This window comes from Macrotis lagotis, chromosome 2 (assembly GCF_037893015.1).
Source record: "Macrotis lagotis isolate mMagLag1 chromosome 2, bilby.v1.9.chrom.fasta, whole genome shotgun sequence".
Classification (NCBI taxonomy): domain Eukaryota; kingdom Metazoa; phylum Chordata; class Mammalia; order Peramelemorphia; family Peramelidae; genus Macrotis; species Macrotis lagotis.
The window spans coordinates 204,371,943-204,388,385 of NC_133659.1; the positions used below are offsets into that span (position 1 = coordinate 204,371,943).

General features: G+C 36.2%; 1 protein-coding gene across 1 annotated transcript; it reads left to right on the top strand.

Annotated features, from left to right (window-relative positions):
- Positions 1-14,539: 14,539 nt before the first annotated feature.
- Positions 14,540-15,256, top strand: LOC141511409 (ATP synthase peripheral stalk subunit OSCP, mitochondrial-like). The gene has a single exon (XM_074220612.1). It carries the CDS (start codon positions 14,540-14,542, stop codon positions 15,179-15,181), a length of 642 nt encoding a protein of 213 aa, XP_074076713.1. The 3' UTR covers positions 15,182-15,256.
- The last annotated feature ends 1,187 nt before the right edge of the window (positions 15,257-16,443 follow it).

A 16,443-nucleotide genomic window follows, 5' to 3' on the forward strand; every position in this document is an offset into this window, starting at 1 on the left:
TCCAGTCACTTACTAGTTGTGTAACTTTAGGCAATGCACTTAACCCTGTTTGCCAATGTCCTTATCTATAAAATGGAGAAGGAAATGGAAAGCCACTGTAGGATCTTTGCCTAGAAAATCCCAAATAGGATCACAAAAATTTCTATAGGACTGAAAGACTCAACATCAACAATAACCAATGATGCCAACCTCAATTAGAAATGGGGCCATTGAACTATGTATAATAATAAGTATCCCTACCACTGTGTATTTACTCTGAAATTTATTAACTTACTGACTACTTACATTTACTAACATTATTTTGTTAAATATTTCCCAATTACATTTTACTCTGGTTTGGGCTGTACTCTGGAAATGTTGACTGTGGGTGTTTGACACCTCTGCTTTACTCATCGGTTTCTGGGCAATACTGGCAGAATAGTCACTTTGGACTCAGAGTGTTTGTAGAGGCTCAGTTGATATATAGAAAGCTCCAGGGAATTACTTGGGAGGAGAGAGATGTAGTTTCCTGATTTAAGCCACAACTCAGTTTAAGTCTCCCTGGGAGACTTGGAGCAAGTTCCTTCATTTCTTCAAGGCTTGGATTTCCATTTAAAGGTTAGAAAAGAAAATGACTTTGCAATGTCTTCATGACCTAAGCTATTTAACAATAAGGTTCAAAGGGCTGGTTCAAAGGGCTTGGCACATTGTGTCCACTCCTTTTCTAACTAGGACAGGTATTCTTTTTTTTAAGGTGTTTTTTTTTTTTTGCAAGGCAACCAGGGTTAAGTGGCTTGCCCAAGGCTACACAGCTAGGTAATCATCAAGTGTCTGAGATCGGATTTGAACCCAGGTATTCCTGACTCCAGGGCCGGTGCTCCATCCACTGCGCCACCTAGCTGCCCCAGAACAGGTATCCTTAACCTTTTTTCTGTGTTATAGATTCCTTTGCAACCTGGTGAGACCTAGGAACTCCCTCTTTTATTTTTTAAATAAATTTATTCACTTATTTTTCCAATTATATGTAAAGATAATTTTCAACATTCATTTTAACATTTTCTCCCTTCCCTCATACTAGGATAGCAAGTAATGTGATATAGGTTATACATGTGCAATCATGTTACACATATTTTCATATTAGTCACATTATTAAAAAAGAATCAAAACAAAAAGGGAAAATCACAAGAAGGAAAAAGCAAAAAACAAATTTTAAAAAGTGCAAATTACATACTTTGATCTGCATTCATATTCCATATTTCTTTCTCTAGATGTGGGTGGCATTTTGCATGGCAGGTCTTTCAGAATTGTCTTTGAACACTGTAACTAAGAGCCAAGTCTATCATAATTGATAATTATACAATATTGGTAAGGTGTACAATGTTCTCCTGTTTCTCCTCATTTGGCTTCACATCCATTCAATTAGGTCTTTCCAGGTTTTTTTCCCTGAAATTAGCCTGCTTATCATTTTTTACAGCAAAATAATATTCTATTACATTCATATGCCATAGTGTCTTCAGCCATTTCCCAATTGATGTCCGTTCTCTTGATTTCCAATTCTTTTCCATTACAAATAGAGTTGGAATAAATATTCTTGTACATGTGTGTATATTTTTCCATTTTGTGTGATCTCTTTTTTTTTTAAGATTTTTTTCAAGGCAATGGGGTTAAGTGGCTTGCCCAAGGCCACACGGCTAGGTAATTATTAAGTGTCTGAGGTGGTATTTGAACCCAGGTACTCCTGACTCCAAGGCCGGTGCTCTATTCACTGTGCCACCTAGCGGCCCTTGTGTGATCTCTTTAGGATTCAGTGTTAGTAGTGGCATTGCTGGATCAAAGGGCATGCACAGACCCTAGCAGTAACATGGGGATGATGACCAACCTTGATGGACTTGTTCATCACATTCAACTTAGATCAATGTATACCATGGAAACAATGTAAAGACTAACAGACTGCCTTCTGTGGAGCGGGAGACGGGAGGAAGCAAGATTAGGGGAAAAATTGTAAAAAAATTCAAAATTAAAAAAGGTGGATGTGCACAGTTTTATTGCCCTTTAGGCATCGTTCCAAACTGCTCTCCAGAATAGTTGGATAAGTTTACAGCTCCACCAATGGTGCATTCGTAAGCCAGTTTTCCTACATACCCTCAATATTAATCATTTAGGAATTCCTTCTTAGAAGAACAGAAGAATGTTTTTCAGTGCATAAAATAGAACACATAGGATATCAAAGGGAGCCAATTATATGGAAATGTAGTAATCAAAATGTATTTTTCTAAAATTAAATTCACAGATCCAGGTTAAGAACCATAGATCAAGGGATCTCTCTCTGCTTTGTATACAGGCACATTGTTCAGATCATACTCAGTCCTGGCGGGGGGTTGACTTCTAATTAAAAGGGTTAGATTTCTTTTCTCTTACTTTTTAGTTCATTAAATTCATCCTCCCCTACCCTGTGGAAATTTATTTAAAACATATCTATGGTGTCCCTAAAGGGAGTGGAAAAAAAGAAAGGTACTCAATATATAATAAGAATCAGATATAGGATCGTTATTTCTTTTCAACATAGGAAAGAAATACTAACCATATTGACAAAAAGACTTTCCATAGAATTCGGTAGCTTAATTTATAACTTCTGTTATAATCCTTAGGAAACTGAAACTTAAATCTCAACAAAACACAAAAGCAATCTGTGGAACTGATAAATGGACATTATTAACATTTATTCTGACTTTGCATGATCTCCTTAAAATTCATATTTTCTAGCCAACTAGACTAAGCTATTCCTCACGTCAGTTTTCATCTTTTCCCATACCAAAATGAGATAATATATGTAAAGTGCTTACCACAGAGCCTGGTACATACTAGACACTGAATAAATGCCCATTTCCTTTCTTTCACCCTGTCAGCTCTGACCCAGAACCTCTGGTCCCCTTGAATTCACAAGACCATCTCCAAGCTGGGACATAGTTAGCTCAGAGTTGATGTTCAGTAATCTGTACTCAGGAATAAAAATAAATACAGAAAAGGAAACTAGACCTCTGAGATCTAGTCTCAGCCAGTTGAGGTGGGACAAAAAAGGCAATCTCTCTTTATGGAAAGAGGTTCAAAGGTACTTCCTGTGATATGTAGATGGTAAGAGAGGAGCAGCAGAATAATGATCACTCTTTTTTAAAGGGTGTTTAACTTTCCTCTGGATAGTGTTTCATAAGGAGAGTGTTTCATTATCCTGAAAGCAATTTTAATTGCAGCTAGGTGACCTGACTTCAATTCTAGCCTTAGACATTTATACCTACATAACCCTAGGCAAAAATCATTTCTCCTCTCAATATCAGTTTCCTCATAAATGTAAAATGAGACAGCTGTTTTACATCTCTTCTACAATTCTTTTTACTTCTATATCTATTTTTTCTAAATGAGACCAATATTATATTTCTTCTTTTCATGTTCAAACTCTAGGTGTTAGATTGTAACCTAAGACTTAAACTGGTAAGGACTCAAGAAAACTTCTAGTCTAATATTCTCTCATTTTACAGATGAGGAATCTATGATATATATATATAATCCTTTATGTCTGAATCATGAACCCATTTTGACATAAAGTGTAAGATGTTGGTCTGTACCAAGTTTCTGCCATAGTTTTCCATTTTTTCCAGTAAGCTTTAGCAAATAGTGATTTCTTATCTCAGAAGCTGGGGCAGATGAAGAATCTAAGACCTAAGACTTCTCTAATATAGTAACTTGCAAAGCTAGGATTTGGACCCATGACCACTCAAACCCAGATTCTGCCATTTGAAATCCAGGTTACTATTATCCTTTTTTGTTTGTTTTTTTAGGTTTGGTTTTTTTTTTGGCAAGGCAATGGGGTTAAGTGGCTTGCCCAAGGTCACACAGCTAGGTAATTATCAAGTGTCTGAGGTTGGATTTGAACTCAGGGCCTCCTGATTCCAGGGCCAGTGCCCTATCCACTTTGCCACCTAGCTGCCCCAAGTAACTATTGTCTTAACTGAATCTGAGATCTTCCTTAAGCCTTGGGAAGTTTTCATTCCAACCAATGAATTCTATTCAATTCAGTAGACATTTATTAAACTACTAAAGACATCCACTAAAGTCTTTTTCTGATGCTTTATTGTGGTGTAGAGTGAGTGGTTCTAGCAAACCAAAAAGGTATCTGGAAATGGATCATATATCTGTCATTCAAGGACCCATCTATGTTCAAAGAGTTTCATTGTCAAGTTGATTTTAGGAAGATGAACTTTTTTTAAACCATTTTAATTATCAAAGACCACCTAGTATATTATAGAATAGTTATGTACTGCCCAGAAAGTACTCAGACCAATAAAATTATCAAACTTTCAAGTCTTGACAACATATAAGTAAGGGACTTTTCTAGATCTTTCCAATACAAAGATGGAAGACGACACAATCCCTACTCAGAAACCTTTACAATCCAGTAAGGAGGATAAGACATGCAACAAGGCAGAATATGATCTCATTAATTCACAATTATCCCACTTTAATGTTTATCAAGCTAAACAAAAAAACAGATTGAAATTGCTGAACTTACATTCAGGAGAGATTGACCCCAAACCTGCCTTTGGCACTTACTGCCTGTGTTATCATGGGAAAAATCCCTTTTTGAGTTTCAGTTTCTATATCTATAAAATAGGGTTAATAATACCCTTGATTACTTACCTTGCAGGGTTGTTGTAACAATTCTAGTGGATAGCCTATGGAAAACACTTTATAAATATCAAAGCCCCATATGAATTAACATCAACTTTCCTTATAACTGGAGTTCTGTTCTTTTCACTATATTATACTGCGTCTCTGTGCAAAGGAGAAGTACATAGCATGTTCTGGGAGAAATGTGAGACTGGGACGATCTCTTGCAATTGGAAGGGGGAAAGGATAGACTTCCTGGAGGGAAGGAAATACTTGAGCTGAAATATGAAGGAAGATTTCTTTTAATTCTTTTTTTAAAGGATTTCTTTTAATTCTGACCTTAACAAGCATAAAAGGAAAAGTGGATTTCTGTATACATTGTAGAACAGAAGGGGATTGTATGTGAATCTTTAAATCGCAGTTAGGTAGAGCTTGTTTTTCATTTAAAATATATGCTCATTGTTTAGCTTTCATAATTGTCCTGATTGTCTTTCTACTATTCTTTCTGTTTTCTTCTAATTTATTTATTTAGGTTTTTTTTTTTTTTTTTAGGTTTTGGCAAGGCAAATGGGGTTAAGTGGCTTGCCCAAGGCCACACAGCTAGGTAATTATTAAGTGTCTGAGACCGGATTTGAACCCAGGTACCCCTGACTCCAAGGCCGGTGCTTTATCCACTACGCCACCTAGCTGCCCCTGTTTTCTTCTAATTTTAAAAAAAAAAAGGAAAAGAAACAAAACAAAATCCAACCCTAATCCTAGTTCTCTTTATCTTTTCTATTCCATCCTTCACTGAAAAGAAAAGAAAAACTCTTTTAACAAATATGCACACAGAAGCAAAATTCATTTCCATATTGAACTTGTCCGGGGAAGGGAAAGAAAATAAGCATTTAATAGAGCACCTACTTCTACTTAAAATAGTACCAGGTACTGTGCGCAGCACTTTACAAATATGATATCCTTCCGACTTTGCAACAGCCCTGGAAGGGAGAGTTTTTGTTTTTTTTACAATTGAGGAAACTCAGGCAAAGGTTAAGTAACAGATCCAGGGTCACCCAGCTAACAATTGCAAGTGTCTTTGTATGTGAACTCAAGCCTTCCTGCCTCCAGGAGCAGCCCTCTACCCACAGCATCACTCTGAGTCCAATACCTCTCTATCAGGGAGTATTTTTTATGGATCCTCTAGAATTGTGATTGGTCATTAATCAGTGTTCTTAAATCTTTTAAAGTTGTCTGCTTTACAATGCTATTACTATATAAATTGCTCTCCTGGTAATGTTCTGTTATGCTGTATCAGTTCCTGTCTTCCTCAGTTTCTCTAAAATTGTCCCCTTCATCATTTATAATCTTGCATTCAAATACCATAATTTGTTTAGCTATTCCCCTTAGCCATTTCCAAGTTCATTTGTAGCACAAAACACTTGCTACACATGGAAACAATGTAAAGACTATCAGACTGCCTTCTGTGGGGGGTGGGGAAAGGGAAACAAGCTTGGGGGAGGAAATTGTAAAATTCGAAAAAACAATAAAAAAAACTTCCTACCCTAGAAAAAGTTTTGTCAGTAACCCTACCCCCCAAATAAAACTCACCTGCTATAAAATTTTTGAACATATTGGATCCTTTTTTTTATTTCTTTGGTCACAAGGCCAAGTAGAAGTTATCACAGTATCATGAAATATATATATATATATATATAAATATATATATATATATATATATATATATATATATTATAGTCATGTTTTGGACATAGTGCCCAATTGCTTTCTGGCATGATATGAACAATTTCTAGTTCTACCAACAGTACATTAATGTGTCTATTTTGTCTAAGACCCTTCAACACTTATTTTTCTTTTTTGCTGTCTTTTCTAATATCTTAGATATGAAATCAAACCTCAGATTTGTTTTATTTTGTCTCTCTCCAATTATTAGTTATTTTGAACATTTTTCTATATATGTCCATAGTTAGATTGGATTTCTTCAATTGAAAACTTCTTCATATCTTTTCAATGATCCACTGGGGAATAAATATTGTTTTTACAAATTTAAATCAATTCCTTATGCATTTTGGACAGAAGATTTTTATCAGGAAAAACTTTCTGCAAAGATTTTTTTCAGTTAATTGTTTTCCTTCTAATTTTAACTATATCAATCTTGTTTTTGCAAAAAAAAATTGTTCATTTTATCTTCTGTAATTCTATCTATTCCTTATTTGGTCATTGACTTTTCCTCTATCTTTAGACCTGATAAGTTGTCTCAAAAGAAGAATTTCAGTAGATAGAGATGGGGCAGAAATCTATTCAGTCATATGGGATAGTGTGAACAAAAGCACTAAGACCCATGAGGGCAGGATGAGACAAGGAGGCAGTGACCAGTTCAGTAAATTTGGAAGGGAGTAACTGAAAGAAAAGGCTAGACATATTGGTTGCTACCAGAATGTGAACAGCCTTGAATGTCAGGAGAAGACATTAATATTTTATTACATAAGTGTTAGGAAGCCACTGAATTCCCTGAATTTGATCCTGAGAAATAATATTTCCACAATATATGATGCAACTGGATACTTCCTACATATTCCAGACCGCCTGGCACAGAACTTTTCCTGTCATCCTGAGAGAATAGTCCAACTATGGTGATAATAACTAGTGTGTTTTTGGAGAACAGAACCATAGCATTCCTCTATTATTTTAAACTCTTTCCTGGGGAAGTTTTTGTGTCTACACTGACACCTAAAGGTAAAAAGGAGAATTACTCCATTTTCTAGCTTCTGTAATTCATAAAATTATGGAATGTTGAAGCTAGAAGGGACCTTAAAGATCATTTAATCCAACACTCAGTTTTACAGAAGAAACTGAGACCAAGAAGAAGTAGACAGTTTTCTAGAGGTTGCATCACTAGTTAGTAGCAAAACCAGATGAAAATTCAAATTTCCTGACTCCAAATCCAATGTTTTTTCTTAAGTCAAAACTTTCATTTTTTCCTTTTTTTCAAGGCAAACAGGGTTAAGTGGCTTGCCGAAGGCCACACAGCTAGGTAATTATTAAGTGTATGAGACCAGATTTGAACCCAGGTACTCCTGACTCCAGGGCCAGTGCTTTATCCACTACACCACCTAGCCACCCCGTTTTTTCCTTTTTAAAAAGAGATTGTTATCACTGTTCTGTGTCCTTTCAGTGCCACTTCTTGCAAATACATACACAATTTGCTAAACTATATAGTAGATAACAAGGAGATAGAAATTGTTTGATTGTAGATTAAAGCTCTTGGCCATATTTTTCATCCATACAAAACAAAAAGCTTATACATATTGAACCAGATAGAAAGGAAATAGGGAAGGAAGGAAGGAAGGAAGGAAGGAAGGAAGGAAGGAAGGAAGGAAGGAAGGAAAACTCTCACAACAACCCTGTGAGATTGCTGCTATTATTAAGTCCATTTTATAGTTTGTTGGAACTGAGGCAAACAGTAATTTTTTCATTAATATTTTATTTGTTTCCCAATTATATACAATAGTAGTTTCTACCTATTTTTGTAAGGTTTTGAAATTTACAATTTTCCTCCACTAATCCCCTTCCCTCCCCCATCCCCCCCAAAGAAGGCAGTCTGATCATCTTTATGTTGGCAAATAGTAATTTCTTTACCAAATCCTTTAGCTTCAACAATATCAGAGTACAGGACTTATAAGGAAAACTGACTTTTATTTATATGGGAGGATGCTTTCCAACTCTGCTGCTACTTCTACTACTATTCCTACTTCAGGTTTTAAGGTATATCTCTTAGGGACCACGCTTCTAAAACTATATCTCATGAGCCCCCAACAAATGTTGTTCTGGTTAATGGACAGTAAGAAGACAAATGGTACTCAACAAAAGCATAATACTGGAATGGCAAAGTTGGTAGCTATAAATATTCTTCCCATAAATGGGAAAAATGGTTAGAAATGGGGGCAGCTAGGAATAGAGCACCGGCCCTGGAGTCAGCAGGACCTCAGTTCAAATCCATCCTCAGACACTTAATAATTACCTAGCTGTGTGGCCTTGGGAAAGCCATTTTGCCTTGGGAAAACCCCATTGCCTTGCAAAAAAGCTAAAAAAAAGAAAAAGAAAAATGGTCAGAAGTAGACTAAAATGGTTACAAGCTACACATGAAGGGAATATAGCCAAAGTAATTCATTACTCTAGAGTGCTTTAGAACTACGAAATTCAGTATCCTTGATTTTCTGTTGTAATCCTCAGAAACTCTCCTCTGGGTGTATGGTTTCTGCTGGGAGGATTGTTCATCTGGATTTCTAGTGTCTTGCTTCTTTCTAAATCTCCACTCCTGATTGCCAGGGTTTGTACTCTCTTAGTCTGAAGCTAGCTCCCTTCTTTCTGGCCAGTGGGCTTTTTCATTGAAGTTATTTCCTGCTTTGAGGACTTGCCTCTGTATCTATATCTGTTTTTGCAAGGCAATGGGGTTAAGTGACTTGCCCAAGGTCACACAGCTAGACCACATTTGAACTCAGGTCCTCCTGACTTCTGGGCTGGTGCTGTATCCCATCTAGCTGCCCCCTGTATCTATATCTCCAAGAAAATTTTATCTTTGCTTCCCTGACTCCATTTCCAAATTGCTGGAGTAGATTCTCTAGTTGCTGGATAAGGTCTCTCCTACTGAGGAGTATAAACACAATGAATTTGCTGATAAAAAAATTAATTAAAATAGAAAACTTTAAAATATAAGTGTAATAGTTGTTGGGGGGAGGAAAGGGAAATTCCCTTTTCCTCCTTTAGATGAAGAACTAGAGTCTACCTGAGTGGTGACTTCTACCTCAACTGTCTAACTGCCTGAACTCTCTTTTAAGGATTACTAGAGGGTATTTCCAGTCATTATCTTCACTGCCTTCTGAATCATTCAATTGACTTGGTCAAACCTCATCAAGAGATTTTGTGCTTGGCTGCATTTTTAGTTAGTTTAATATCTCCTTATCAGATCCTTTTCTGTTTTTAAGAGCCAACTCCTTTATACCAATATGTCACATAGTTCTGAACAACCTTTTACTCAGGTATTTCTACATTCTGTTAGAATAAGATATGAACATATTGATGAGATCAAATAAATAAAATGTTAGCAAATTGCTCTGAGATTCCCTAGGTAGCCAGAAGGAAAAGGGGGAAAGTTAATGGAAGATAGAAATGTTATAAATTTTAAATGGCAGTGGAAATTATCTTAATAGGAATTTTTATGACTAGAGGTCAAACCAAGAAGGAAGATTAAAGTTCATCAAATCTAATCCTTTCATTTTATGTTACATGTAAACCATGTTGTCATGGATAGACTACTGGATTTGTAATTAGGAAAACATGGGTTCAAATTCTGCCTTTGATACTTACTAGCAGTGTGATCTTAGACGCACATTTAATGACCCTAGGCCTCAGCTTCCTTATAGATAAAATGAGGGAATTTTTAATGATTTTTAGGTTCCCTTTCAGCTCTAAATCTATGATCCTCTGAAGTCTATAGAGTAAAATAGGTTACCCAACATCAAAAGAGTAGAAAGTAATATATCCAAGAGTCAAACCCAGTTCACTCAACTTCAAATACAAGGGTCTTTCTAAAAGGACTCAAATCAGCAAAGGGGAATTTAAGTCACCTTAGTTGTGTCATCCCTATGCTTTCAGTCCCCTTTGCTCACATGAGTTTCTATCCATTCTATTGTCTATTGAATCTTCTTTGTATAATTCAAATACCATGTTTTCCATGCAATCTTCCCAATCCTATCATCTTTGGTCAGTAATAATCCTTCTCCCTTATATGTCTCACAAAGTACAGTATTTTCCCATGTATAAGATGAATCCTTTTTTGAAAAATTTGGGAGTCTAAAAACTGGGAACAATCCTATACAATGGCTTTAGATTTTTTTACTTACATTTCCTGTCTTTTCACACTTAGCTTTGCCCTCAGTTTTGCATTTGTTACCTGCATATTAGGTCATGTTTTGCCATGTTCTGTCAAGAAATGGCTCAGATTTTGTACAGTGCTGAATTCAAGTTCAAAGTGATCCAGTTTGCAAAAAATAAATGGAAATCATGCTGCTGAGCATCAGTTTGATCCTCCTCCAATTGAGAAAACAATCCGAGACTGGCTACAAGAATAAGAAACCCTGCTGAAAAGAAGACCTTGAGAGGCAAGTCAGCCAAGTGGCCTGATCTAGAGGGGGATTGAAGAGATGGATTGAAAAGCAGAGGGCCATTGGAATTCCTGTGTCCACAAAGATGGTTCAGAATGAGGCAAGGAAAAATTGCTTATGAAAAAGCAGTGACTGATTTCAAAGGAGGACACCATTGGTGCTTCAGGTTCATGAAACAGAATGGACTAAGCATGCATATACACACCAGAGTTGTCCAGGGAGAGCTTGTGGTCAACCACAGACCAGAGCACAAATAGGAGACCAGGTAGAGCCTCTCCTAAGACAGTGATTCATCATCAAACATAGTTGAGGACAAGCTAATGGATGGGAGTTTTGACAGTGATGAGTTGTATGAGTTTTACAATGAATAAAACTTGAGTTCAATAATTTTATGTAATAATTTTTTTTTTCAGATTTCAGGCCAGGCCCAAAATTAATACATGGGGAAATACAGTATTTTGTTCTACGTTTCTCTGCAGCCAAGAGTGGGTTGTTAGGGGCAACTAGGTGGTGGAGTGAATGGAAAGAGCACTGGCCCTGGAGTCAAGAGGACCTGAAATCAAATCCAGCCTCTGATACTTAATACTCACCTAGATGTATGACTTTGGACAAGTCACCTAACCCTATTACCTTACAAAAACAAAAAGAGTGGGTTGTTATTTGTGGTCCACAGAGAAACAAAATGGGCTTTGGACTCTACACTACATGTCTAATGCATTCATTATGCATTATTGTATAGTATAAATATCTTTGTATGTATCATATCCCTGTATATAAGTAGTCCATGAGTCAGTTAGTCAATAAGCCTTTATGAAATGCCTACCTTGTGGCAGACACTGTGCTAAATGATGGCGATACAAAGACAAAAGACTGTCCCTCCACCCTCAAGGAGCACATAATCTAATGAGAAAGATATATAGATACGAAATATATAAGAAATTTTCCCCAGAAGAAAGGTATGAGAATTAAAACAGATTGGAAAAATGCTTATAATAGAATGTTGAACTTTAGCTGGGACTTCAAAGTAGGAGATAGAAGTTGACAGCTAAGTGGTGCAGTAGATAAAACACTGGCCTTAGAGTCAGGAAGATGGGAATTTGAGTTTCAGACACTTGCCACTTATTAGCTATGTGACTTTGGGAAAGTCACAATCTTGATTGCCTCGTTACATCCAGGACTACATCCTGTTGTCCTGATTCAGATCTGACCACTGGCCACTGGATCTGGAGGAGAAAGTGAGGCTGGAGCTTTAGCATAGCTCCTCCTCACTCAAATCCAATTCATGTGCTTTAGTCTTAGGGCCCCCTTTACATTATTTTGTTTTATTTATTGATTTATTTTGGTTTTAGCAAGGCAATGGGGTTAAATGACTTGCCCAAGTTCACACAGGCGAGGCCAGGTTTGAACTCAGGTATTCCTGTCTTCAGGACTGGTGCTTTATCCTCTGTGCCATCTAGCTGCCCCCTCCCCCCTTTACATTTTTCATGATGAATCATCAAGGAACCTAAAAATCTTTTGTTTATTTTATAGCTATCAACATTAGCTATATTAGAGATTGTAAAAGATAAAATTTAAAATCTTTATTCATTCATAAAACAATAATAAATCCATTACATATTAACATGAACAACAATTTTAGGAAAATAACCATAATCATATCTTCCAAAATAAAAATAATTAGTGAGAAGAGTGGCATTGTTTTACAAATATTTTGAGAATTTCTTTAATGTATGGCTTAATAAAAAGCAGGTGGATATCTGTTTCAGGGAAAAGTTTGGGGTCATCATAAGCACCAAGAAATTCCTTAAATGCAATCCATCCCACTACTCTCCTCCTGTTCAATTTTGAGGCCAGTTCATTGTCCTGCAGTATCTGTGCAATGTACTGGATGAGCCAGTTTTATGAACTAACAACAGTTCTTCTCAAATATCTATATTCAATTTGTAGCAATATATTGTTTTGGTTGAAGTTTATGCCAACCTCACATAGATAGGTGGTTGAAAAAGAGAGAATAGGGAAATAACAGCATTATTTTGAAAATCGTTTTAACCTCATAGATTCCCTGAAAGGGTCTCAGGATCCCAGGCGGCTTTGGAAAGACCTTCAGAGACTATCCATTCAGAAACCAGACATTATTCACAGAGGCAGCTAGATGGCGCAGGGATTAGAACATTGGACTTGGAGGAAGAATTTTTTTCAAATTGAGTCATTCTGGGCAAATCCCTTATTCTCTCTAAATCTCATTTTCTTTATAACATGAGAAGGTTCTGCTTTTATTTTCCTAATGTGATTTTAAAACTGAAGCCTGTTGTAAAATTAAAAATTTTATTCAGGAGACTAAGAAAAGTATACTGAAAGAAATATATAGAAGAAATATAAAAACTATTAACTCACATGCCTACCACCCCAAGTCTACAAAATCTTTTTCTTTTTTCTTTTTTTTTTTAGGTTTCTGCAAGGCAAATGGGGTTAAGTGGCTTGCCCAAGGCCACACAGCTAGGTAATTATTAAGTGTCTGAGACTGGATTTGAACACAGGTACTCCTGACTCCAAGGCTGGTGCTTTATCCACTATGCCACCTAGCCACCCCCAAAATCTTTTTTCTAACTAAATATTTTGTCATAAACTACATTAAATGTAAATATAAATATAAACTAAATAGTATATTTTAAATTTTTTATTTTTTTAACAAAATTTTATTTTTTCTTTCTTCTACAATTCTTCTCCATTAGGGGAAAAAACCTCATGTGACAAGCAAACTAATTTCCACATTAACCATATTCAAAAAATGTGTTGATTTGCATCTTGAGTCCATTATTTCTCTGTCCAAAGTGGGTGGCATGTTTCATCATGGATACTCTGAAATTGTGTTTGATCATTGCATTGGTCATTGTACCCAAGTCTTTAAAGTTGTTTGGTTTTACAGTATTGTTTCCATAGAAATTTTTCTTCTCTCTGTTCACTTAATATTTCACTGGTTCACACAAGTCTTCCTAGGTTTCTCTGAAACTGGCCCCTTCATCTTTTTGTATAACGCAATAGTTTCTATTATATTCATATGCTATAATTTTTCAACTATTCCCCAATTGATGGACCCCCATTTAATTTCCAATTCATTAACACCACAAAAATGCCTACTTAAATTTTTATATATATGGATCCTTTTCCTCTTTAATTTCTTTGAAGAATAGACATTGTAGGTATATCACTGAGTCAATGGATATTCACAATTTAGTAACTGTGGGGGCATAGTTCCCAAATTACTTTCCAGAATGACTGGATCCACCAATAGTGTATTAATGTATCTGGTTTTCCACACTTCTTCCAGTATTTGCCATTTTGTCTTTTCTTAATGATAGAATGAAGAAACTGAGTAAATATATACAAGCAATGATTTATGTTAATGCATGTGGTTGAAAAATAAGGACCCCAAAGGTTGGTTTCTCACAGTTAATATTCAATTTGGAGGGAGTAAAAAACAGAAAATACAGAATTATAGAAATACAAATATCCGTTTTCTTATTGGGAGTGGGGGGATGGCTGAGATGAAAGGGAGAGGAGTATTTTTTTAATATTCTTTAAAATGGGGAGTGAAAGTGGGGAGGGGGAATATATACTTGTGAAACCTTCTAAATAAAGTGACTTACAGGTAGTTGAAATTTAACTTCACAAAATGATAGATAAAAGCAAAATGAAATCATTAATGCTAATTTTGAAATAACATTTATGGGATGAAGATGGCAGGGCCCAGTGCGGCCGGGATGATCCAGCAGGTACGCTGCTTCACCACTTCAGTGGGCAGACCATTCACTAAACTTGTCAGACCTCCAATTCGAGTGTATGGTCTAGAAGGTCGATATGCCACTGCCCTTTTTTCTGCTGCATCTAAGCAGAATAAACTGGATGTGGTACAAAAGGAATTACTCAGAGTAACAACCCTTTTGAAGGATCCCAAAATGGTTGGCTCTATTATGAATGCTCATATAAAACATTCTGTTAAGATAAAAACCGTAAGTGAAATCATAGCAAAAGAAAAGTTTTCCCCCATCACAACTAACCTCATGAAATTGCTTGCTGAAAATGGTCGCTTAAACAGTACCCCAGGAGTCATTTCAGCATTTTCTACCATGATGAGTGTGCATCGTGGAGAAGTACAGTGCTCAGTTACTACTGCATCTACTTTAGATGATGCAACTCTTTCAGAATTAAAAACAGTCCTGAACAGCTTCCTGAGTAAAGGTCAGGTTCTGAAAATGGAAGTTAAGACTGACCCTTCAATCATGGGAGGAATGATTGTTCGTATAGGAGAGAAATATGTTGATATGTCTGCAAGAACCAAGATCCAGAAGCTAAGCAGGATTATGAAGGAAGCTATTTAAAAGTAACATTTTTCCACAGTTCATCAATGAAACTTCCAAAAATTGTGGAAACAATAAAGTATTTGGAAATTAAAAAAAAAAGAAATAACATTTACCCCTCCCCTTTGATCCTGGGGTTCTTAACACCCAGGATCACTTATTTAAGCACTTTATCTATTAAGAATTTCTAGACAGAATGATACCAAAGGATGGGGAGAGTAGAAATAGAGTTATAATTTGAGAGGGGAGATTTACATGTCACCAAAGTAACCAAAAACACTCAGCAAACATAACCATCATTAAACATAAGGCCAAAGTAACATAAAAATTATAAGTAACTGTCAAGTGTCATTGTAACCTGGCAACCTACTCATAGTGTCCATTTAAATCAGCACATTTCCTCCTGAGTCCCAGGTAGATTTCCCAAATAGTTGTCTGGTCCCTAGAAACATCTTTTCTTGGACATTTTGGAATAGATTTCATTTTCAGGGCAACTCTGAAGGGAATAGATCTGCTTCCTTGATTCCAAGTCATTTGCAGAGATTCTTACATAAGTCCACCCATAACAAGAGTCAATACAATTTAGTACAATGTCCTAAATTTGATTTCCCAATAACTAATTCACAGGACTAAAAACCAACTGAAGAATTAATCTTATAGTGTTTTTTTTTTAAATAAGGCAATGGGGTTAAGTGACTTGTCCAACATCACAGCACTAGGTAATTACTAAGTGTCTGAGGTCACATTTGAGCTCAGGTCCTCCTGATTCCAAGGCTGGTGCTCTATCAACTGCACCACCTAGCTGCCTCTGAAGAATGAACCTTTATTTTTTTTATCTTTTTTTTAGATTTTTGCAAGGCAATGAAGCTAAGTGGCTTACCCAAGGCCACACAGCTAGGTGATTATTATTAAGTGTCTGAGGCCGGATTTGAACTCAGGTACTCCTGACTCCAGGGCTGGTGCTCCATCCACTGCATCACCTAGCCGCCCCAAGAATGAACCTTTAAAAAAAAAACTCCATGAGGGTCTGACTTGAAAAATGAGCCCTTCTTCTTTAAATTATCAGTCAGAGGCTTCAAAATAGAAAAATAATTTCACTTTCTTTACAATTATCAATGCAATTTTATATGTAAAATGCTTAATCCAATAGGGACAGTTTGTTACTAAAACATATTCAAAAGCCTGCATATTCCATTAGAAACACTTGAAAACTAAGTGTGTTTTTGTGTTTGTGTGTGTGTGTGTGTGTGTGTGTGTGTGTGTCTGTGTGTCTGTGTGTCTGT